At 51.2% G+C, this 24,041-nt stretch overlaps 3 protein-coding genes across 10 annotated transcripts in view; 2 read left to right on the top strand and 1 right to left on the bottom strand.

Moving 5' to 3' along the window:
• C7H9orf43 (chromosome 7 C9orf43 homolog) overlaps positions 1-9,531 on the bottom strand; it is a 32,658-nt gene extending 23,127 nt beyond the window's left edge. For 2 of the 8 annotated variants that reach the window (XR_004626543.1, XM_034664338.1), the window contains exons 1-2: positions 9,326-9,522; positions 1,138-1,788 (exon numbers count right to left, since the gene is read on the bottom strand). Coding sequence is in view for 5 of the 8 variants with exons in the window: in XM_034664338.1 (XP_034520229.1) it covers positions 1,138-1,198 (61 nt within the window). In the remaining 3 variants the exon portion in view is untranslated. Of the gene's footprint in view, positions 1-370; positions 595-1,137; positions 1,789-9,325 lie in introns of those variants that run through there. The other 6 variants (XM_034664333.1, XM_034664336.1, XM_034664339.1 and 3 more) reach the window with 5 other exon arrangements.
• On the top strand, positions 823-4,431 carry POLE3 (DNA polymerase epsilon 3, accessory subunit). Its single transcript, XM_002915780.4, has 4 exons — positions 823-1,052; positions 1,155-1,240; positions 1,580-1,698; positions 1,972-4,431. Exons 1-4 carry the CDS (start codon positions 987-989, stop codon positions 2,142-2,144), a joined length of 444 nt encoding a protein of 147 aa, XP_002915826.1. The 5' UTR covers positions 823-986; the 3' UTR covers positions 2,145-4,431.
• Positions 7,926-18,506, top strand: ALAD (aminolevulinate dehydratase). Its single transcript, XM_034664340.1, has 12 exons — positions 7,926-8,033; positions 13,558-13,745; positions 14,742-14,792; positions 15,277-15,373; positions 15,713-15,848; positions 15,961-16,044; positions 16,145-16,233; positions 16,520-16,575; positions 16,662-16,749; positions 16,836-16,922; positions 17,429-17,558; positions 18,350-18,506. The coding sequence occupies exons 2-12, from the start codon at positions 13,633-13,635 to the stop codon at positions 18,409-18,411; spliced, it is 993 nt and encodes a 330-aa protein (XP_034520231.1). The 5' UTR covers positions 7,926-8,033; positions 13,558-13,632; the 3' UTR covers positions 18,412-18,506.
• Positions 18,507-24,041: the final 5,535 nt, after the last annotated feature.

The following is a 24,041-nucleotide window of genomic DNA, read 5'->3' as shown; positions in this document are numbered from 1 at the left end:
AAATGATACAACTTGAAAGCCACTGCAAAACTATGCTGATTCTTTTGACTGAAAAAGACGTATAATGCATAAGTCAATGAACTAAAAAACAAATACAATTTTAACAGGGTTTGTTTTTTAATGTAATGCAATGTCGCATTATCCTTACAAACGGCTGCCTGCTGCCCTTCCGTTACCTCACCAGCCCGAATTGAGGCCCGAGGTCTAGTCATGCCCATTTCTATGTCCCCAGCGTTAGCGCTGTACTGGCAAAGGAGTTTGTGTTCAACAATTCTAGGCGACAATTATCCTTAATGCGATTATTACAAAGTTGGGAGGGCTGAAAAGATTAAAGATGGACATCAAGTCCCACAGAATTGAAAAAAGATACCCGCTTCGTTCCAGAAGAGGGAAGTGGAAGACTTCGGGCTCGGATGGCCGCGCTAGCAAAGGCCACGCCAAACTACCGGAAAGCCGAAACCCACTCGGAAAACTAGACCCCCCGGGCCGCCTGAGAGAGGTGGCGGGGCCCCGCCCCGCGTCGGAAGGAGCCCCGCCCCGTCCACTCAGTCCACGCCTCCGTCTCCCACGCTAGCCGCCAGGCAGCGCCGTTGCCAGGAAGCGGCGCAGAGCACTGTGGGGAAGGGACGGAAGCTCCAGTGAGCCACACTTGATCTGATGAGAAGTCTCCAGACGTGGTGGCGGCAAGAAGCAGGGAAACGAGCCTGGGAAGGGACGCCGGGTCCTGATGGGGTCGGACGGAAGCCCGGGAGGGCCAAAACCGTAGCGACATGGAAAGTTCTGGTGCTTGGGCGACTCGAGGCGGAGGCGGGGCTGGGTGAAGAGGGAGGCTATGGCGCGCGGGGCACTGTGGGACGCAGTGTGGGCAACGTGGGGCGGGACGGAAGCCTCTTTGGGTCAGACTGTGGCGACGCGGGAAGTCCGGACGCCGTAGGGGCCTGAAGAAGAGGCTTGAGACGGAGGCGCGGGCCGTGGCGCCGGCGACAATGGCGGAGAGGCCCGAGGACCTAAACCTGCCCAATGCTGTCATCACCAGGATCATCAAGGAGGCGGTGAGCAGCTCTGGCCGGCGGATGGGCCAGGGGCGGACAGGCGGGCAGCGGGGGAAGCAGGTCTTGGGCCAGCAGCTTTACTCACCCACGCTTTTTTCACAGCTCCCCGACGGTGTCAACATCTCCAAGGAGGCTCGCAGCGCCATCTCCCGCGCCGCTAGCGTCTTCGTGTTGTACGCCACTTCCTGGTGAGGCGGACTGAGCTAGCCAGAGCTTGGTTGGGGCGGGGGCGTCAGGGAGCCAGCCGCAAAGAGACCCCCTGGCCTGGAGTCCACAAACCCCAACAATTGTGCCCTATCTCAGTGCGGGGAAGGTTCACAGCTCTCATCCAGTTCTTGCAAGGTCTGAAGCAAAATAAAACAAAACTACCCTTTCGTACAGGGAAGGGAGGGACTCAACATGTCACAAAAATCCATGCATCTGTGACCTAGGCTTTTCCATAGCACCGCTGGTGCCCCTTTTTCACCCCTTATTTGGCAAGAGGGGGTCTGACAGCTTCCTGACGGCCTTTAATCTTTTTCTTTCAGTGCCAACAACTTCGCAATGAAAGGGAAACGCAAGACCCTGAATGCCAGTGATGTGCTCTCGGCCATGGAAGAGATGGAGTTCCAGCGGTTCGTTACCCCGTTGAAAGAAGCTCTGGAAGGTAATGACCCTTTCTTTTGTTCAGCCAAGTAGAAGATTTTCGTCCTTTGTGACCTGCTCACCTGGCCCTGAGTCTTCTCAGCTTAGGTCCCTGTAAGAACAGGAAGTAAGTATTGGATTTGACTCAGAATCAGTTCAGTTGGCACCATCTCAGATCTGATTTGTGATGCTGAGCAGGTTATTTTTCCTTCTCTGCCCCAGCTTTTAGGGGAGTTAGCTGCTGTGGTCTGTTTGGTTCAGCTCTGCCTCCTAACCCCCTCCTTCCTCCTTACAGCATATAGGAGAGAGCAGAAAGGCAAAAAGGAAGCTTCAGAGCAAAAGAAGAAGGACAAAGACAAAAAAACAGATGCAGAAGAGCAAGACAAGAGCAGGGATGAGGACAACGATGAAGACGAGGAAAGGCTGGAAGAAGAAGAACAGAATGAAGAGGAGGAAGTGGACAACTAATGGGACGGGAAGACTGTGGCACCTTGGAAGGTACCACCCTGAAATGTGGTACGTTTGTGAGAGGCTTTTCTCTGCTGGGGAGAGTAGTCTTAGCCAGAAGAGCCTGAGAAGATCAAAATAAAAACTGACTAAATTATCAAAACCAGCGCTTCCGTCAGAGCGTCAGAGTAGCAGAATCCCATTTTGCCAGATCAGTCTGAAGGTAATGACTTTTGGCAAGCGGGATTCTGAGTGGCTAATTTGATTAGTCAATTTGATCTCTTTTGTTTACTTACATATATGCTTAGGCGGTTTTTGATCGCCAGTTCCCTTCCCACCCATTCCCCCAAAAAAGTAATAATGACTTCCATGCTGCCTGCTGTGTTCCAGATCACAGAGGTAGTCAAAGCTCAGGAAAAATTGGGGCTTTGAGCATGGTCAGCCTGCTTTGATTGCACAGGATTTGGCAATACTAGCTTATTAAAGTGGTCAGAATGTGTTTAGCTTTAGGAAACTACTAAAAGGTTACGGGAAAGGAATGAAATCTCTTGTCTCTTCACTTGACAGTAACATTAATTGAATTTTGATTCCTCCAGACCCACTTGGCTTGGAGCTCCTCTATCTTGCCTGGTAGGCATTGGGGTGGCTGCACTCTGGGCACATATGCTTTTAAATCAGCAGTGTAGAATGGAATTAGTCAAGCGAATGTGCCAATATCTCACTGTTACTGGGGAAAAATAAAGATGGTTTAGTCTTAGATAGACCTCACTGCCTACCACTGTATGGCTTTAGGATTTATGGTCACTTCCTGGAAGGTGTAAAATTCCAGGCTGTCTCTTCTCGTAGTCCATTTCCCAGGCTTGTGACTTGCGTTTTTCATTCTCCCAATTCATGACAAGTTCCAAACTTTATTTCTTCTAGGCACAACTTTCTCCCTTTGTGTTTCTTCTTTCCTGTCTCTCTTCTGCCTCTCCTCTGTTCTAGATTCCCACTTTCTCTTCTCCATCCTTTTCTCACATCTGCCAACCCAGGAACTTTGATAACGTGCTTAATGTCCCAAAGTGCAGAAATCTGATGGTGCTCAGGAATCTAATACCCACCGCAAAAAACCATCCCCGTTAACTGCTTCTAAAGTAACTCTGTTGACCGTTCTTCTTAGTTTTTTTTTTTTTCTCTTGATATTTGGTACTCCAAGCACTTTTTTGTTTGTCTCTAAGTTGAGCGCTTGGAGGTTGACAGGTAGTCAAATGTATGTAGTTTGACACTGTTAATTTGTTAAATGAATAGTCAAAAGTTTGTTGACAAATGAGTAAAGAATGTTGAGAAAAATTATGCTTTGTACAAATAAAGAACATTCTTGTTAAAAGTGATGACTCCTGTTTCATCCTGCTTGTTTATAGTAGGCTTTTGGGGAGGACGCACTAATCGTCCCTGTATATATAGTTTTTGGAATGTGGACTGGGCCAGATCTTTGTAAATATGGGATCCTGCGTTGCCTTGGATGACCAGCAGATGCTGCTCTTCAACCACAGCAAGAGCTTTCCACGGCTCTGCTGGCACTGTGTTACTAGTTGCTCAGTGGCTCAACGTTTTTTGAGTCCCTACTGTGTCTGATACTGTTCTAAATACTTTCAAGTATGAACTCTGGAATCCTATCAGAGAGAACAGCCTTTACCTCCATCATGTCGATCACAATGCTCTATTATCTCTAATCCACATAACTTTTTCAAATCATGAATTTGTAAATAACATTTCATAAAGTTGCAACCCCAGTAATCATTAGATCTGGCGGCTTTTTCCTTCTCCACATCAGAAACATCCATTCTTAATTCCCATGAGCACCACTCAGCTAAGCTCTCAAGTCCCATCTGGACTCCTGTGGCTTCCTTTGAGCTGTTTCCTGCCACATCTCTGCTTGCCCCAGCTTCCCCTGTGTACTGCTTGCCAAGTAGATATTCCTGGAACATTGCTATGTTCTAGTCCCTCACTGCTTCCCATTAACTCTGTACTTAACTTGGTATGCAAAATCTGCTTGAGAAGGACTTGCCTTAGCTACTCCAGTCTGTTTCTACTTCATTGTAAGTCTCCAGTCAGTGAATCCCCAAAGAACTCCCTCCATATGGCTTTAGGTCTTCCCAAACTTTGACTACCTAAGAAAACCATGTTTCCTGAGTGGGAAGTATGACTTAAAACTACAGAATTTAAGAGGTGCCTGGCTGGTTCAGTTGGTAGAACCTGTGAGTCTTGACCTCAGGGTGGTAAGTTTGAGCCTCATGCTGGGTGTAGAGACTACTTTAAAAAAAAAAAACAAAACCTGGGAAGAATCTGAAGTTACCAACTGGTTTTTTTCTAAGCACACCTTTACCATTCCTGTAATGCTATCTGAAGTTTGAAGGTTGCTTACTAGGTTACGGCAAAAATCTCATCTTATGTAAGCCACAGCCCTTCAAGCCTAGAGATTCTGATCTGGATTTGGAGGGTGGGAAGGTTACCATTTTAACCCATGCAAAATTACATTTTCAGGAGCATCTGGCTGGCTTAGTCCGCAAAGCATGCAACTCTTGATCTCGGGGTTATAAGTTTTGAGTCCCACGTTGGGTGTAGAGATTACTTAACAACAACAACAAAAATTACTGGGGCACCTGGGTGGTTCAGTTGGTGAAGCATCCGACTTTGGCTCAGGTCATGATCGCAGTGTCCTGGGATCCAGACCTGTGTGGGGTTCCCCACTCAGTGGGGAGTCTGCTTCTCCCTCTCCCTCTGCCCCTCTCCCGCTTGTGCACATGCAGTCTGTCTCTCAAATAAATAAAATCTTTTTTAAAAAATTACTTTCGCAGCCTAATCCTATTTTTGCTGATGAGAGATTGAGGCTCATCAGAGAGAAGTGACTTGCTCAAGATCTTCCCACTAACTTATGAAAGCTAGGATCCTGTTCAAGTGGCCCATGGCCTTGCTTCTATTTCTTATTTTTTTTCTTTAATGAACTTTTTACTTTGGAACAGTTTTAGTTTTCAGAAAAGTTGCAGGGTGCAGAGTTCCCATGTAATCCCCCAGTTTTCCCTCATGTTGACGTCTTACATAACCATGGTACATTCGTCAAAACTGAGGGAAAAAACTACCAAATACCAAACTATTTGTATTTCACCAGTTTTTCTGCTAATGCTCTTTTTTGTTCCAGGAGCCATTCCAAAATACTGCATTGTATTCAGTGCACCAATTTTATCTTTTTTATTTTAAAATCAGTGGTTTTGTGTGTGTGTGTGTTTTAAGATTTTATTTATTTGAGGGTGTGAACAAGCGAGCAGGGGGAGGGGCAGAGGGAGAGGAAAAGAGAGATTCTCCAGCAGACTCCCTGCTGAGTGTGGAGCCTGATGCCAACCCTGAGATCATGACCTGGACTGAAACCAAGAGGCAGTTGCCCAACCGACTGAGTCACCCAAGCACCCCCAATTTTATCTTTTAATTGAGATGAAATTCACGGAACATAAAATTAACCATCTTTAAATGACCAATTCAGGGCATTTAGCACATTCACAATGTTGTACAACCACTACTTCTATCTAGTTCTAAAATGTTTTCATCACCCCAAAATAAAACCCTGTGCCTGTCAAGCACTTATTCCCCATGCTTCCCTCCCTCTAGCCCCTGGCAACAACTCCTTTCTATTTTTATGCACTTCACAGCATTTAGCATAATGCCATATACCTACCTGGGAAGCACTCACAATAGTTCAGTAGGTTTTGGGGGTTTTGTGGGTTCGTTGGTTTGGTTTTGTTGTTTTTTTTTTTGTTTTTTTTTTTTACTTAAAGTATAACATAGAGGCACCTGGGTGGCTCAGTCATTAAGTGTCTGCCTTTGGCTCAGGGTGTGATCCCGGCATTCTGGGATCGAGCCCCGTATCAGGCTCCTCCGCTGGGAGCCTGCTTCTTCCTCTCCCACTCTCCCTGCTTGTGTTCCCTCTCTTGGTGCCTGTCTCTCTCTCTCTGGCAAATGAATAAATAAAATCTTTTAAAAAAATAAAAATAAATAAAAATAAAGTATAACATACTAAATGGTGCAGATAAATGTAGAGCTTGATGAATTTGCACAAACATCCATGTAACTCACACTCAGATCAGTAAACAGCATGACCAACCTCCTAATAAGCCCCTATGGTCTCCCTTCCAGGCACTTCCTATCTTACCCAATGTTAACTTCTATCCTGATTTGCAACAACTCAAGTGAATTTTGCCTGCTTTGTATTTCATATAAATGAAATCATACAGTATGTATTCTACTGTCTGGCTCCTTTTGCTCAACATAATGTTTAAGATTTTTTCTTATTGTTGCATTCACAATACTTTTTGTGAATAAGACTGAAAGATTAAGGTAAAATTATTTTCAAAAACTTAGGGTGGAATGGAAACAGATCTTTCTGCCAAGAATAAGAGAGACGTGAAAAATAGATTACACTAAACAGCAGCATTCTTAAATTTTTCACTCTTTTTGGGCTCTTTGAGGTAGATGGTCCTAATTATGCTTAGTTACCAATAAACTCAGAGGTGACATGGAAGAAATGAGCAGGGAATCTAAACTAGGAGTTGAAGGAACCTGACTAGCAGGCATTGCAGAAAAGTCCAGTGTGATATGGGGCAAATTATTTAATCTCCCTGGAGATTGCCTTCATGCAGTCTGTAAAATGAGGATAGTAACATAGTTGTCAACAAAATTAGATAAGCGAAGGCAAAATGCACGGTACTGTCCCTGACTCTTAAATGCACAAAAAATGACTTCATTTCCACCATCTCCCTTATTCCACAGATCAGAACTCTAGTAGCTGGAAATTACGCAGGTCGTATTTCCCTAGCATTAAGCCTCTCTGCCTCTTTAACTTGGAATATAAAGAGGTATAAAACAGGTTTGGAGTACCGACTTTGAGAAATAAAATCTGAAAGGAAGCGTTATACAACCAGCCCACTGGCCTCTTCAGCAAGTCAAAGTCAGCTCTTCCATAATCCCTGATGCATCTTTATAAAGGCATTCCTTTGCTAGGGTACTGATCTCCACCCCTACTTCACCCACCCAATTCTACTAGCTCACCCAAGCCCCGTAAGCCTCACCAGTTCCCTCCCATCCCTGCACGTACTCTGTCCAAACCCCGCACAGACCTTCAGGCAAATCTCGCACTGTACCCATCCTAGGTGTACCTAGTCAAATCTCGCACTGTTCCTGCCCCTGTCAGACTTAGAGCTTTTCCGGAGTGCCCGTGTCTTTCACATCACATCTCTCAATCCACGCCACAGAGCAGGCCCTGAGTAATTACTCTGGAATTAATTTTCTCTGAAAACCTGGAAGGCAGCCTGGTGCTGAACTCAACAGCTTTAAAATATTCAGTCTGCAAAAATGGACTTAGCTGTTGTGTTAGGCATTAAGGTGTTGTTTTAATGTCCTTGACAGCCAATTATTCTTTAACAATTAGCCAGCGCCAAGTATGCGCTAGGCTGGGAAGAGGAGGACAGTAAAGAGAACCTCGGGGCTGTAACCGCCTCTGATCCCTACTTGCAGGGACCCCACCCGCACCGCCCCTACGCCCCTACGTGGGCGAGGGTGGGCCTTTCGCCACCCAAGCTCTGGCCCCCCAAGGGGGCGGGGCGCCGGGCCCTCCCGCCCTTCNGGGCGGGGCGCGGACCCTCCCGCCCTTCCGCACACCCTATTGGCCAGGCCTCGAGGTGCGTGGGCGGAGCCGCGGCCGGAGTTGACCAGCCTGCAGGCAAAGTGCCCTCAGGGGGCGTGGCCTGCACGCTGATGGGGGCGGGCTGCAAGGGGGGAGCTGCTTCCGGGTGAGCCGCCCCGCCCCCACGTGGGCCCCGAGAGACTAGAACGCGCTTCGGCGGTGGCGGGAGCGGCAGCTGGGAGCCCCTGAGGAAGCAGGTGAGTGGGGGCCGGACTCGGGGAGATGGCGGACTTGGAGGTGGGGGCTGTCCCCAGGCCCCAGTGTGCCGTAAGCCTGAAGGGCTGGCGGTGCAGCCGGGCACAGAGTCCTTGTGGAGCCCTTGTTTGGACTCAGGTTGCCCTGCTGCAGCCGGGATTGGGGTCCCCGCGTGGCTGTACCCTTAGGGGCTCGGCTCCGGGCTCTGCCTCTCTTCTCTGGGGTCCACTCCCTTGGAGACGCCTAGGGCATTCTCCATTAGTACAGAGCCCAAAGTGCCTGGAAGGATGAGGGAGGGAAGTGGAGGCAATAACAGTCGATTTGTGCTAGACTTAGACATAAGTCACATCCATTGGCCCATTAAGTCTACAACAGCCCCTTGAGGTCGGTTCAAGTCGCCATTTACCAGGTGCAGAAACTGAGATCACGCAGCTGGAAAGTGACAGAATCAGGATTTGACTCCAGAACCTATGCGCTTAACCATCAGGCTGCCAACTGAGTCCAGAGTCAACATTCTATCCCCCCCCCCTTCCTTCACCCAGACTTCTCCACAAGCCCACCTCTGCTGTTAAGTGCAGCTTTGAAATCTTTACTTAAAGTATCAAGGTGGGCACTGAGAACTGGACTGCTGAAGACCTGGATTCTAGCCCCAGATCTGCCGCTGACCCCTTGCCTGATCTCGGGCCAGTGTCTGTCTGTCTCTGAGCCCAGTTTCACCATCACTTCAGTGACGTAATCAACAAGCCTTAAGGATCCTTTTAGCCAAGATGTTCTAGGAGTCTGTGGAACTGGCAGATACTCCCTATAGCTCCAGATGGCTAAAACCCAGAAGAGGTTGGGCCCTTCAAAGCCCTAGGTCAAGGCCTGGGTCTCATGCTTCTCTTTAATCCCTGTATCTAGCACTGGGGCAGGCCCAGGGTAGATATTCAGGAAATGCTGGTTGAATAAACAGGCAGTTAGTCCCTTTTCAGAACTGCCTGACAGCTGCTATCCTGGGCCTTTCTGGGGCTTTGGATTTCTCAGCCCTAGCCACCTTCTACCTTAGCTGGAGCTCCTGACTGCCTCCTCCCCAGCTAGCAGCAGGGGCCTGCCAGAGCTGGCAGCAGCTCCCAGCCATCTGTGCCAAGAGCACAGCCTCTGAAATCCTCAGCAGAGCACAACATGGTTGGAGGTGGGGGTGGGGGGTGGCTCAGGCCTTGCAGTTCCTTCTAACCCTCCTCCCCACGATGGCAGCTCTTAGGCCCAACTTAGTTACTCCCAGATTAGGGAAGTTGCCTTCTAAGGAAGAAGATACCTTCATAATCAGTCTGCAAAACTCCGTCTTGCATGAAGCCATGCTTGACTCCTGGAGACGCAGGCCTCTCCCATAGGTAGCATCTAGCCCCCCCTTCTGCTGCAGCATCTGTGTGGTGATCACTTCTCCTCACCACAGAAGCTGCTGGAAGGCAGGGACCCCACCTGAGATATCTTGGAAGACCCTGCGGCCACGCAGTTTTGAGTGAAAGTTCTCCCTTTTGGGTGTGGTGCGGAAGGCACAGCTGTGTGGACTGTGGTGGGGGGTGGGGTGGGGGGGCTACTTCGAGCTCACTTCTCCCAATGATGATAAAAGTAGCTACACGTTCACTGGGCTGCTACCTGGTGCCAGGCACGTACCTCCTATCTCTAATGTTTCTGCAGCTTTGCAAGTTTGATAGTATCATTCCCATTTTACAGATTATGAAATAAAGACTGAAAGGCCAGCAGCCTTGCCTAAAGTCACACACAGAGCACAGAGCAGACGTGGGACTGTGTGACCCTGAAACAAGGTTCTTTCCGCACCACCCCGTCCTGCCTTCCAGCTAAGCTAACCTGTTCTCATGTGGGCGAGCATAGGTGCTGGGTCCCATGGTGACTGGCTGCTGTCTTCAGTGAGGTGTCACAGGATTTAAGCTGTGGCTTGGAAGCTCCCTTGATTTGGAAGAAGTGCCCTCCCAAGTGTGTGGAAATCTCCCAGTCTTGAGGGACTTTTTGCAAAGCAAAACCTTGGCCTGGATTTGGCTCTGCAAACAAGCGACTCTGGCTCGGGGGCCAATTTTCTTTTCCACAGATATCTATGAAGTTTCTGTTGTAACAGAATGACCATGTGTGGTTGAGGTGACAGGGCACTGGGCTAGAAGGCAGGGGACTCATGGTCAAGGCCAGCTCTGCACCTGACTCACTGGTCAATGCAGACAAGTCCTGTCATCTCTCTGCACCCCCTTTTCCACTTCAGAATGTAAGAGATGAATGGAATTTGTGATTTTCAACATTCTAAAATTTTTCTCAGCATTGACACTTGTATCTCAAAGCAAATCTCTCCCTAACCCTAAAATTAAACAGATGCAAGTAGAGATGCCCTAGTCAAGCCTCCTTCTCATACTTTCACCCTCTCCCTTGCCCCTCCCCCACCCNTAACCCTAAAATTAAACAGATGCAAGTAGAGATGCCCTAGTCAAGCCTCCTTCTCATACTTTCACCCTCTCCCTTGCCCCTCCCCCACCCTACCCCCCATACCCCTCCATGGTAAAATTTGGGCTGCAGAGCTCCTAGGCAGCCCTGCTCTGCTGCTTCTGATAAGCAGAAGCATGTGCTCGTCCAGCCTTCTATAACAGATGGGGAGTTGAGGCCAGTAGAATGCAGCTTTGGATTCCAGAAGCCAGGGTCCTGCTACAAAGGTTGTTCTCTGGGAGGTGAATCAGAAGCGTGTTCAAAATCCGACTTGACTCTCCAGAACGACATTGAGCAAGTCACTTAACCTCTCAGAGCCTCCGTTTCCTTATCACTGAAAGTTGGAACAGTCCCTGCAGTGAAATGAGTTGTATATAAAAGTACCTAGTCCCGTACCCAGCAAATAACATACGCTCAGTCTGTTTTTCTCTTGTCTGTCCGCCATCTCTCCCAGCCACAAGCAGATAGTATAGGCATCGAGATGCTTGCTGAATCTTGTGTTCAGCAGGACTGTGGGGTATGGTGGATAAAACCCTATACTCACTGTCTACAACAGATTCAAATTCTGGCTCATTTACTAACCAACTGTGTGGTCTTGGGCAAAGGACTTAACCTCTCTGAGCTGAGCTAACCCCTAGCAGACCTGACAGCCAATCTTGCACAAAATGGGCACTCAGGACTTTCTATCTGCCGAATGACTGATTGCTCATCTGGGGGTTGGGACATCTTTGGGAAGGCCTGACTTGCCTCTGTGTCAGATGATGTGGCCAGCCTGGGGGTGTGATAGTAGGGTGGGTCCCTGTGTGGCTCCTGATAACCCCAACCCTGCCAAGGAAGAGGAATGGATAAACATGGGCCCCTGAGCTGGTTGGGAGGGAGCTAAAGGAACCTGAGAGACTGGAGAGAAAGGCATTATCAGTGTGCTAGGGGACCCCCATTCCCCACTCCCCGCCTGGGAGGCAACATGTCAGGCTTGTAGGCCTGCTGTTTAGCCTCTTAACTAAGTGTAACCTTGAGTAAGTCCTTGCCTTGAGGTCCCATTCATACTAGCAGACATCAGTGGCTCCTTTCTCCCCCCTCCTTAGCTGCTGGGTACCCCCAGGCACCTCCGGAAGCTCAGCTCCCAACCACCCCCTTCCTGCCTTGTCCCTGTCTCCATTGCCCTCTGGGTCACACAAGCTCCGAGCATCTGCCCCAAGAGACTGCCTCTTGGCTGCCTACAATGGCCCTTCCCTTTCCTCCCCTCCCCACTCCCCCCTGGGGTGCCTGTGCTCCTCTGCTCGGTCAGGTCTGCTCTGCCTGCAAGAATTATCTTCCTGAAGCCAGGCTCTGAGCAGGCCACTCCCCCGCCCCCTCCTCATTTTCCCTGTCCTCAGTCTGGCCTCCTCTTGTCCTCTCCCTGGTACACACATCCTCCGTTGCCTCCCTCCTCACTACAGCCCACGGCCATTCCTCCCTCCCCACCTTTGCCCCTTGCTTCCCTTCCTGAGGGAACATTCTCCCCTTTCCCTCTGCCAAGCTGAACCCACTCAACCCAGAAAACCCAGTTGAAGCCCCCATCTTCTTCCAGCAATCTTCTTCCCACCTCCAGATTTGCCTTGGAGCTCATGGTTCCCTTCGGGCAGCTCCTGTCGGAGACGCACTCCATCACCCCTACCCGCGCGGACCGCAGTGCCGCCTCGGGGAGAAATCCCGGGTGTGGGTGCCCGGCAGGGCCTGGCACGCAGTAGGTGCTCAAGAAACGTGTGCACGCCCTAGCCTCCTCCTGTCTGACATCACTTATTTGGCATTTAGGGCATGTTGTCTTGTACTTCATGTAGTTAAATATTTACCCTGTGGCAGAAAACTGGGGGCAGGGGGGCGGGTGCAGAAATGAGCTCACTGTCGACCCTGCCCTGCAGAAGCTCCGTCTCCCGGAATGAAATGAAATAGATCCACAAAGAGCTGTTATGTAAGAGAGATTATGATCTGGGCAAGAGAAGCTTCAGCGGGAGAGGGAAGGCGGGCAGCGGGTAGGATCGGGGGTAAGGAGGCAGAGGTAAAGGAAGCAGGGTAAGCAGAACCAGAAGGCGGCCAAGTGTGGCTGGTGCTTGGGGAGCAGCGGGAGGGGCTCGGGCTGGAAAAGAGCTTCGGAGGCCCCCCCTGCAGGGGTCTGTCTGTCTGTCAGGCACGTGCCATTTAATTCTCTTAGTGTGTGTTGTGCCTGTACCAAGGCCTTAACAGTGCTTTTCTCCAGAGGTGGAATTACAGGCGATTTTTCTCTTTCTGCTTATCTAAAATTTCTACCAAGCACGTGCACATTTTTCATGGAATAAACAACGGTTAAATGTTGGCTAGAGGGGCGCCTGGGTGGCTCAGTCAGTGAAGCGTCTGCCTTCAGCTCAGGTCATGATCCCAGGGTCCTGGGATCGAGCCCCACATCGGGCTCTCTGCTCAGCGGGAAGCCTGCTTCTCCCTCTCACACTCCCCCAGCTTATGTTCCCTCTTTCGCTGTCTCTCTTTCTTTCTCTGTCAAATAAATAAAATCTTAAAAAAAAAAAAAATGTTGTCTAGGTCAGTGCTTCTCATACTAATTTCCAATCCATCACAGATTGATTTTTTTGATAAAATACAAAAAAAAAATTAAATTGTATCGAATTGCTGGAGAAATGTCATTTTAGAAAAAGAGAGAGACCATAGAAAATACAAGCTNCTAGGTCAGTGCTTCTCATACTAATTTCCAATCCATCACAGATTGATTTTTTTGATAAAATACAAAAAAAAATTAAATTGTATCGAATTGCTGGAAAAATGTCATTTTAGAAAAAGAGAGAGACCATAGAAAATACAAGCCGAAATCTTACTTCCTATTCCGATAGCTAGGAAAGTTCCCAGGGGACCTACTTCCCTTCCTCTACTTAACCTTGTCTTAGACCAGCAGGGATTGGTGAGCCGCGCTATGGGGGAGCACTGGCCAGAGAGCAGGGGAGGTGGGAATCGGAAAGAGCGTGGGGGTACGGGACCATCCCTTGGGGACAGGGACCGTGTCTCACTGCCTCCTGTTGCTAACCCCCCCCCCAGAGCTGAGTGCGCAGCCCAAGCCCCACAAGCCTGCAGTGCCCACCAGCCAGCTGCCACATTGCCGCCGTGCCCACCATGCAGCCTCAGTCAGTTCTGCACAGCGGCTACTTCCACCCGCTGCTTCGCACCTGGCAGGCAGCCGCCACGCCCCTCAGTGCCTCCAACCTCATCTACCCCATCTTCGTCACGTGAGTCCCCAGGAATGGTCCAGGCCTCTGATCTGCTGGGGGCGGGGTGTGTGTGTGAAAGAGAGAGTGGGTTCAGGACAACAGTCTTAGGATCCAAACAAACCTTGAAAAGAACTCAGTCTTCCCATTTGGAAAATAAGAATAATAACCCTGGCCCGCCATCGTGAGCTTTTGCGATAAGACAGAAGCTGAGAAGGCGTTTGTTCTGTAGATTGTCAAGAGCTGTGTACGTGTAAGAGGTGGCTGTCATGATTATTCATATTAGCAGAGGCTGACATTTATTGAGCGCTTACTGTGTACCGGGTACTATGCTAAGCAGAGCACATGCATTATCTCCTTCAGTCCTGACAGTGTTCATATGAGGGAAGAATGGATAGTGTCCCCTAGAGTGTCCTCTCAACAGGGGCAGGGATTTGTGTCTGTTTTGTTCACTTTGTATCTCCAGAGAGTAAATAGTACCTGGCACGTTATAAGCACTCAACTTTCGTTGAATGAACGAAGCCACCCATATATGGATGAAGGGCATGAGGCTCAAAGACATGGTACAACTTGGCCAAGGTCACCCAGCCCGGAAGTGGCTGGGATTGCAGGCAAGGGCCTTCTGAATTCAGAATCCCAGGTTCGCAAATAATGAATCATGGACATTACATCAAAAACTAAGGATATACTGTATGGTGACTAACATAACATAATAAAAAATTATTATTAAAAAAAAAGAATCCCAAGTTCGTAGCCACTTGACTCCTTTGTATGATTAGTGTTCTTTTAGTCCTGTTCCTTCTGTTGTCACTGTCACTCTTGTTGTTCCTATTATTATTTCAGGCCCTGGGCTTGGCCAGGCAGGGAACCAGACACAGAACCCCAACCTCCTCCCTCCATCCCCACTTCCATACTCCTTCCCATCTCCCCAACCGTCCCTCCCAGTCACTCCCTCACCACGGCCCTTCCCACAGCTACCAGTCCATAGCCCACCCACCCCCACCTCCGCTCTTGCAGGGACGTTCCTGATGACGTACAGCCCATCGACAGCCTCCCAGGAGTGGCCAGGTAGGAGACGTGGTGGGGAGGGCCAGAGGAGGATGGAGGGAGAGACTTCCCAGCTGGAGGGGCCAGGAGGCAGACCCCGGAGGTAGAAGATCTGGAGAAACCCTCTTTAGCTCAGTAGGTTTACTCAGGGCCCAAGTTGTTCCAGAATAGAAGAGGCAGCCTCAGAAAGGATAAGCTACCCATTCATCACCAGAGACATCATAGCAGAGTCTGTTGCAAAGGAGAGCTGAACTGCAAATGCGAGTTCAGTAAGAACCTTGGAGGGGCCTTCCGCAGCCAAGTTCCATAACTCTGCTTCTGGGGGCCTCGGTTTTCCCTTCTGTTTGGTGGGTGCATTCCCACCCCTCCTTGTACTGTGGGGCTTGAGCCCTCCTGGTGCTGTGTGTAACTTGGCTCTTAACAGAGGGGTGGAAAGGACCCTTGCCTGCCACCTGCTTCTTTCAGCCCCTCTGTGCNGCCCCCCCCCCCCCCCCCGCCAATGCAGGTATGGCGTGAACCGGCTGGAAGAAATGCTGAAGCCCCTGGTGGAAGAGGGCCTGCGCTGTGTCCTGGTCTTTGGAGTCCCCAGCAGAGTCCCCAAGGTGGAGAATCGGAAGCAGAGTTCGAGGGGAGGACAAGGGAGGGTCAGGAAAGGGTGAGCTGAGCTCCCACACGGACTGTGCCCTCATTATGGCCTTGAGCTGGCCCCGGGGGCATGGGCGAGGGAACATGGCCCCCGCCTGATGACAGCACCTGCATAGGGACAGGAAGCTAAGTAGGGCCATGACCCCCTGACTGGGCAGGTCAAGTGCCCTGTGCAAAATGGGGACAGTCCCTACTGCTACCTCGTGTAGGGAGCTATGCTCTGTGAGGTCTGGCCACCCTGCCTCGCGAGGGCCTCACGTAGCAGACATACCTCTTTGTCCTACCCCTGCCACTAGGATGAGCGGGGTTCTGCAGCCGACTCCGAGGACTCCCCAGCTATCGAGGCCATCCGCCTGCTACGCAAGACCTTCCCCAGCCTCCTGGTGGCCTGTGATGTCTGCTTGTGCCCCTACACCTCTCATGGTCACTGTGGTGAGCTCCCTCCCTCCGCCAGCCCTGCTGCCGCCTGCACTCCTAGTTCTCCTTCAGGTGAGATGGGCCAGGGACCAAGGTGCTCCCCCAAACCCAGCTGTCTGTCCTGCAGGGCTCCTGAGCAAGAATGGGGCATTCCAGGCTGAGGAGAGCCGCCAGCGGCTGGCAGAAGTGGCCCTGGCCTATGCCAAGGCAGGTGAGTGAGCCACCGGCAGAGGTGAGCAGCTCCGGGTCAGGGAGGTGGCAGAGTGGCTAGGAGGGTCCCAGGGTTCTGAAGGCCACCCTCTGCCCCTCAGGATGTCAGGTGGTAGCCCCATCGGACATGATGGATGGACGTGTGGAAGCCATCAAGGAGGCTCTGATGGCCCATGGACTTGGCAACAGGGTAGGGGCGGGGAGTGTGGCGGGGAGGGGGTGGGGTGTGGGGAAGGTAAGGAGAAAGCCTGGACCAGCCCTGCCCCCTATCTGCTAAGAATCACGGAAGTGAAAACAGCCCTGACAGATCCGTCTCCACCTCCGCACCTCACATGGGGAAATCAAGGCCCAGAGCTTTAATGGGACTAGACCGCAGGCATTCTGCTTCCCAGCCTACATCCTTCCTCTCCCTGTCCCTTCACCCCAGGACATGTGAAAAGGGCTGCCCGAACCTTGACCCCTGTTGTCCCCTGTAGGTATCAGTGATGAGCTATAGTGCCAAATTCGCATCCTGTTTCTATGGACCTTTCCGGTGAGTGGGGATTGGCAGGAGTCTACTTTCAAACCCCTGACCCGTTGGCCCAAAGCTGGAGCCCCCCTGATGCCTCTGCTTCCCAGGGATGCGGCTCAGTCCAGCCCAGCTTTCGGAGACCGCCGCTGCTACCAGCTGCCACCCGGAGCACGAGGCCTGGCCCTGCGAGCAGTGGTGAGTGACCAGAGCTCGAGTCCACCAGCCAGTCCCCCTCCCAGCTCGCCTCCTGGGCACTCCCCCAACAGTATTTCATCGCTTAGGCCCGGGACGTACGGGAAGGAGCCGACATGCTCATGGTGAAGCCAGGAATGCCCTACCTGGACATCGTGCGGGAGGTGAAGGACAAGGTGAGCAGGCAGAGCAGAGACAAGCAGGGAGCCAGGGAGGTGAGAGTTTGTCCTCAGACTCTGGGATCTCAGACTCAGAGACTGCAGACTCTGAGTTCAGAGTGACCTGCCTCTGAGCAGGAATCCTGCCCCCGTGTCTCTGCCCCCAGGCTGGCCGGAGCCTTTGAGCCACTGTGCTTTCACAGTTCAAGAATGGGCCGGGCTGGGGCGCCTGGGGGGCTCAGTCGGTGGAGCGTCCGACTCTTGGTTTTGGCTCAGGTCGTGGTCTAGGGGTCATGGGATTGAGCGTTGGGCTCCGCACTCAGCGGGGAGTCTGCTTGGGATTCTCTCTCTCTCTCCCTTCCTCTGCTCCTGCCCACCCCTCTCTAAAATACATAAATCTTTTAAAAAAAAAAAAAAAAGGCCCGGGCCCAGCTGCCAGCAGTTAGTGACACAGGGCACGGGGCTCACGATGCTCCCAGAGGTTCCATGCTTCCACCTGTCCACCCGCCACTGCTTCTCTGCAGCACCCTGAGCTCCCTCTTGCTGTGTACCATGTTTCTGGAGAGTTCGCCATGCTGTGGCATGGAGCCCGGGCCGGGGCGTTTGATCTCAAGGCTGCTGTTCTGGAGGTCATGACCGCCTTCCGCCGTGCAGGTAAACAGGTGGGGTTTTCCAACCTGTGCCACGGGGCTGATGGGCACTTTACCCAGAGAGGGAAATAAAGTCAGGAGACAGCCTGGAGTCTTACGCCTGGGAATACTGGTGATCTAAAGAGACCCAGGGGGAGGAGGGGGTGTGGAGCTGCAGAACAAAATGGGCAGCAGTGAAGACAGCAGAGCCTTCTGTCACTTTTTGGTGTCGAGACCTTAGCCAAGCCACTTCTGTGAACCTCAGCGTCCTTGTCTGCAAACCGGGGATAAAACACCCGAGGCGCGGTTGTCTGGAGAATTGCGTGAGATGATACGTGTCATTGGCCTGTGCTCACCGCTCCACGAGTGGGAGCTGGTGGTGTTGGTGTGCACACAGCATGGGAAGGGCCCTGACGACGTACTCATTTCTTGCGCTGTGCGTTTTATACATTGGCAAACTGAGGCCCAGCAAGAGAAAATGACCTGCCCAGGTTCACACAGCGCGCAGAGCTATACCTGACCGGAGCTGGGCTCGGTCTTCTGTCGTGACGCCCATGGGCTGTGGCTCTTCGTGGTAGCTGCCTGCCCCCTCCTTGGCAGTGTGTGCCCCGAACTGATGCCCGGCCCCTCCCCACTTCCCGCTTCTGTCCCCCCGCAGGTGCCGACGTCATCATCACNCCGGAGCTGGGCTCGGTCTTCTGTCGTGACGCCCATGGGCTGTGGCTCTTTGTGGTAGCCGCCTGCCCCCTCCTTGGCAGTGTGTGCCCCGAACTGATGCCCGGCCCCTCCCCACTTCCCGCTTCTGTCCCCCCGCAGGTGCCGACGTCATCATCACCTACTACACGCCTCAGCTGTTGCAGTGGCTGAAGGAGGACTGACGGGGACCGTGCACAAGACCAAGAGCTAGAACTTTTAAAAGGTCCCCGGGCCTTGGAGAAGCGAAAACCAAAGTAAATGCTGCTTTTGAACTGTGCCCTCGTGCCCTCTTCCTACTCACATGCTGGCAAGCGCCCAGCAGCCCCGGGTGTTTCTGCCACCCATCTTACCACCCGAGCCTCCCGGGCTCCCCCAGACTTCCCCATCCCTCTCCGGGCTCAGCCCTGAGGCTCACCTCCGCCACCCCAGCTCCTCCTTCTGGCGTGGCCCCAGCTTGAAAGCCCCTAGGAGGTAAGGGCACAGGTGGGGGGGCCTCAGAGAGGGGCTTGGAGCTGGAGGGGTAGAGGAAGAAGGCAAGTTGCATCTTGTATCGTGAGAAGCTCTGGGAAGCCCGAGGCCTCTGGCAGCAGAGCTGGGGCCTAGAGGCCTAGAATGACATCTTCAGGCTGAGAGTTGAGATTTGCCTCAATTCCACTGGAGGTGATTCCCACACAGGCCCATGTTGCCAGGCTGCCTGAGATCTGTTCTGCTCTCAGCCATTTACCCAGAGAAGAGTTAACTTGTAAGTGAGCAGAAATGCTGCCTGAGGATCAAAATTCAGAAGCAAATAAGAGTTCCTGACTGCTGGAGATGCCACCACCAAAAAGGCTTTTCTGTTGAAGAGAGAAATTTTGAGAACATCTGCTCGGTGCCCAGACATGGTGCTGAGTACTGGGGCATAGCAGGACAGATCGCAGCTTGTCTCTCTCTGTGTGGAATCCATGCAAGGAGAGTGGGAAGACAGACGACAATAAGAAAACAAAGCAATTACAAATCATAATTAGTGCTTTAAAGGAAAGAAAGTGTCTGAGTCAGAATAACCGACCAAGGGCGTCTCTTGAGTGGGTGGTCCAGAAGGCCTCCCTGAGTTTGAGGGACAAGAAAGGATCCCTCCAGAGAGCAGACGGAAGTGCATCAGAAGCCACAAGAATGACACAAAGTGTGCAAAGGTCCTGCAGTGGGAGGAGCTTGGCGGGGCTGCTGGGAAGGGGGTGAGGAAGAGGAGGGGGTGACGGGACCGGAGGTTGGAAAGGTGGGCTCTGCACCTTGTAGGAAGCTCAGTCTTACTTTGCATTGGGTAGAAAGCGATCTGAAGGATCTGAACTAGAAGTTATGTGTGTTCTGCTTTCCCACACTCTGCTTCTGGGCGGAAAGGGAAGGGTGAGCGAGAAAGGCTGGCGGGGAGGCTCTTACGGGCCCTGCAGAGCACTGACAGTGGCCTGGACCCAGGTGGTGGCAGTAGAAAGAGGAGGAAGTAGGTGTATTCAGGATACGTTCTGGAGACAGAATGAGCAGGTTTTGCCTAAACTCGAAGTCCAGGGAATGGGAGGAAACAAGGGTGTCCTCATAGGTTTCTAGCTTGAGCCCCTGGAAGAGTGCTTTCTTCCAAGACTCACGTCGTGTTTCCCCTAGTAAAAAGTCAAGGCCCCAGCTAAGGGCCTTTGCAAGTCTACCTGCCATCTGCAAAGTGACAAATCCCAAATCTAGGGCCAGAGCAAGCTCAATTCAGACCTTAAAACAATACAATCTATTTTAAAATGTAGAATTACAAACTCCCAGCAGCTCCTGTAGTCAGACCAGTCCCCTCCGACTCCCAGGCATCTTCCGCAGAGCTGCAGCGGACCTGAAGACCTGATCTCACTCTGTCCTCAGCATTTTGGGCAGTAGCCAGCCAAAATCAGGGCTTGAAGAGGCATAAAGCTTCACTTTCCAAGGGGCCTGAGCCTGGAACTCCCACCTGGAGGCCCAGAGGACTAACTGGAGATGAGCCACAGATGGGCCTCAGGGCTCTGACCAGACCAGAACCTTTGGCCATGTGAGCTTCTTGGCTTCATGTCTCCTGGCCCCTTGGCCCCCAGTCCCTGAGCTCATTTCTGGTTAGTGTGGAAGGGAAGGTTCTTCAGGGCCATCCCAGACCCATCATCGCCAAGCTTCTTGTAGGCAGAGAGGGACAGGAGACTGGCATTGCTCTTCAGGTACAAACTAGGAGGCAAACACCTGCATAAACGCTCGAAGTAAACGCTAAGTGGACTGAGAACCAGGGGGCAGATGTGTCCCCAGTGATGTGGTGACAGGTGCTGTGAAGGAGGTCACCGGGACCTGATTGGGTTTGAAGGATCAGAAAATGCTTCCCTGAGAGGCTGACATTTAAGCCTGGACCTGAAGGATGAGCAACCGGGCTAAGAGCATTCCCAGGAGAGGGAACTCTGCATCTAGAATGAGCTAGAACACAAAGTGGGTGTGGCTGGAGCACATGGAGGACAAAGGAAGAGATGGCCTGAACTGGAAAGGGAGAGAGACCAGGCCCAAACCGTGCAGGGCTCAAAAGCCCGTTTACAGAAGATGGAGAGCCTTTCCAGACTTTATTTCAGGAGAAAGGAAAGCCATTTGAAGAATTTTAGGCAGCGGAACGACTCGCTCTGATTTTGCGTTTTATGAACACACTTGACCGCACTGGCAAACTGCTGATGGGAAAATGTGTAACCTGGACTGGAGAGGTGACAGTGGGGACGAAGGAGTTAGATTAGATGAGAAGGATGAACTTGGCTTGAGCTCTGGTGGCTGGTGGGACATTTACTAAGATGGGAAAGCTTGGAAGAGAGGGTAGAGCGGGAGTCCTGAATTTGGCTCTGGGTTTGCAATGACGGAGCTGTAACTTGAGAGCTTATGATACCTAAGGCCACTCAACTGGTTTGTGGCAGAATTGGGTCTAGAACCCTGTCACTGAGCCATCAGAGCCAGAATTTGAACCCACATAGTTCAACTCCAAGGCCTCTACCCTTAACCACTGTGCCACACCATCTCCCAATAAACAGTAGCCAACTTAGGGATCTAACAGGATGCTGTTATTTAATGGGGTCCACCAAGGGCAGAGTTGCCTCAGGCATCATGGTCTACGTGAAGTGGCTCCCCCTGGAGTCAGGATTTGTCACCAGAGGTGCCAGCTTAGTGTCTACTCGCGCCCGGCCATGTTTTGTGCGCTGAGACAGTGGCCAGGCAGGCAAGCTGGAAGGGTTTGCGTGGTCCTGGGTGACCTAGTTCCTCCACGGTCCCAGTCTCCTGCTGCGTGCCCTCCTCCCGCTGGTGGAGATTCTATCCTTGTGCAGAGAGAACGCAGCTTCCACCACTGGCGAGGCCTGTGCTCAGATTTCCGAGCATTGCCGTCAGTTGGTGAGCATTCAGGGCTTTTCAATGAAACTTGACTTTGTTTCCCTCTGATGTGCCTGCTTGGATGGTAGCTTGTCTGTTTCTTGTAGGACCTTCGTGAAGGCCGCAGCAAATAGCCGATACTTCCCACCGATCTCACTTTTTTACTACAAACCCTAAAACTGCCACCTCAGTGGGGCATACAGTGGGTCCAACAAACAGGCATTTTAACCAGCCACTTTGCTACCAATTGCCCAACTAGGAAAGGAGGAATCCTGAGCTGCCCCATGCCCCGTACCCCACATGGACTCTGCGGGTGCCATGAATTAGGGCCCGTGACTTACAGCACCCCATATTCTGTTCCACATATTTTGCAAGTTGCAGAAATCCAGTTCAGTAGCAAAAAAGGAAATGATTGGCTTTCATAACTGGACTTCAGTAAGGTCAGGTGTGGAGGGGTCTAGGGTTAAAGGCTGTCGTGAAGGCTGTGTCCGTTCCTAGTTCTTACATGTTTGCCTCAGCTTGGCTATAATTATTCCAAGATGGACTTTTGCCACTTGACAGCCACACGATCCTTACATGATCCTTATGACTTAGAATCCCAAAGAAAAATCTTTTCCCATCATTCATGACAAATCTCTGGAGGTCTCTGATTGGCCCTGTTCAGGTCACATGACCAGCCTCTTCAGTCACTGTAACCCATGGCATGTGCGATGTGGCACCATGATTGACCAGATCTGCCTCATTACCTCATTACACAGAAGTCTGGTGAAGTCTCAGAACTTTGCAGCAGTGGTCCCCTTTGCCTGGAATGCTTTTCCCCCAAATCTGTGTGGCAGTCTCCTTTTTATTGCTAAGATCTTGGCTTCCTCATTGCTTCCTCAAAAAACCTACCCTGACACCCGATTTAAAGTTACTCCCCAGTTACTCTGCATTAGTCAGGATTCAAGCTCTGTGGTCATAACAAGCCAAAGTAATGATAGTTAAGAGGAAAATGTTTCTCTCCAAGCAGTCCAGACCATGTCAGCTACATGGTGTGCTGGGGCCTGGCTCCTGCCTTGTTCTGTCCTCTTCCACACATCTCGGCTTCCATCTCATGGTCAAAGATGGCAAGTCCAGTTTCCACCATTAGCTCCCCTCTTCAGTCAGCAAAAAGAATGGCAAGTGGAGGGCATGACGCTTCTTTATAACGGTGCAACTCGAAAGTTGCACATATCACTTCTGTCCATGTGCCCTTGTCTGAACTTAGTCACATGGCCACACCCGGTTGTGTGAGGGACATTGGGAGATAGAGTCCAGTGGGGCAGCCATGTGCTTGGCTAAAACTAAGGGGTTTAGTTACTAAGGGAAAAGGGTAGGGTAGAGATAGGGCCAAATGGCCACCCCACCACATGAAGTTTTGTAATCACAGAAACGATGGTCAGGACATCAAAGAGGTGTTTAGAGACCATCTAGTTCAACGCTGATTATACAGATGAGAGACAGACCCAGAAAGGGAACTTGTTCAAATTCACACAAGCCAATGGCAGACCAAGGCTGGGATTCAGGTCTCCAAACTCCACGCCCAGTGCTCCAACCTGGGGAAGGGATTGGTTTTAGGGGGACTTCAGCTTTCTATGTGTTATCCTAGCTTCGGATGCATTTTTATACTCCTGTATTATAGCTAACAAAGATATATTCATGTTATTTGTGTAAATAAAAATAAACAAAAACATGACCAATGCATATATGAAAAGGCATTCTCTCCATTAGTCAACAGAGAAATTCAAATTAAAACCACAATGAGGGGGGTGCCTTGGGTGGCTCAGTCGTTAAACGTCTGCCTTTGGCTCAGGTCATGATCCCGGGATCCTGGGATCGAGCCCTGCATTGGGCTCCCTGCTCAGCGGGAAGCCTGCTTCTCCTTCTCTCACCCCCTCCACTGGTGTTCCCTCTCTCACTGTGTCTCTCTCTATCCAACAAATAAATAAAATCTTTTAAAAAAAATAATAAAAGCACAATGAGGGGCACCTGGGTGGCACAGTCAGTTGAGCGTCTGACTTGGTCTTGGCTCAGGTTGTGATCTCAGGGTCATGAGATTGAGCCCTGGGTTGGGTTCCACGCTCATCAGGATGTGTGCTTGAAATTCTCTCTCTCCCTCTCCCTCTGCCCCTCCCACTCGCCCCCCCAAAATAAATAAATAAATATTTTTAAAAACACACACAGTGAGATACCACCATACATCCATCAGAGTGCCTAAAGTTTTAAAAAGAGACAAGGCTTGGGGCGCCTGGGTGGCACAGCGGTTAAGCGTCTGCCTTTGGCTCAGGGCGTGATCCTGGCGTTATGGGATCGAGCCCCACATCAGGCTCCTCTGCTATGAGCCTGCTTCTTCCTCTCCCACTCCCCCTGCTTGTGTTCCCTCTCTCGCTGGCTGTCTCTATCTCTGTCAAATAAATAAATAAAA

The sequence above is a fragment of the Ailuropoda melanoleuca genome, chromosome 7 (genome assembly GCF_002007445.2).
Source record: "Ailuropoda melanoleuca isolate Jingjing chromosome 7, ASM200744v2, whole genome shotgun sequence".
In the NCBI taxonomy this organism is placed as follows: domain Eukaryota; kingdom Metazoa; phylum Chordata; class Mammalia; order Carnivora; family Ursidae; genus Ailuropoda; species Ailuropoda melanoleuca.
Note: the sequence above shows the minus strand (reverse complement) of the source record. Positions and strands in the feature narration are given on the sequence as shown.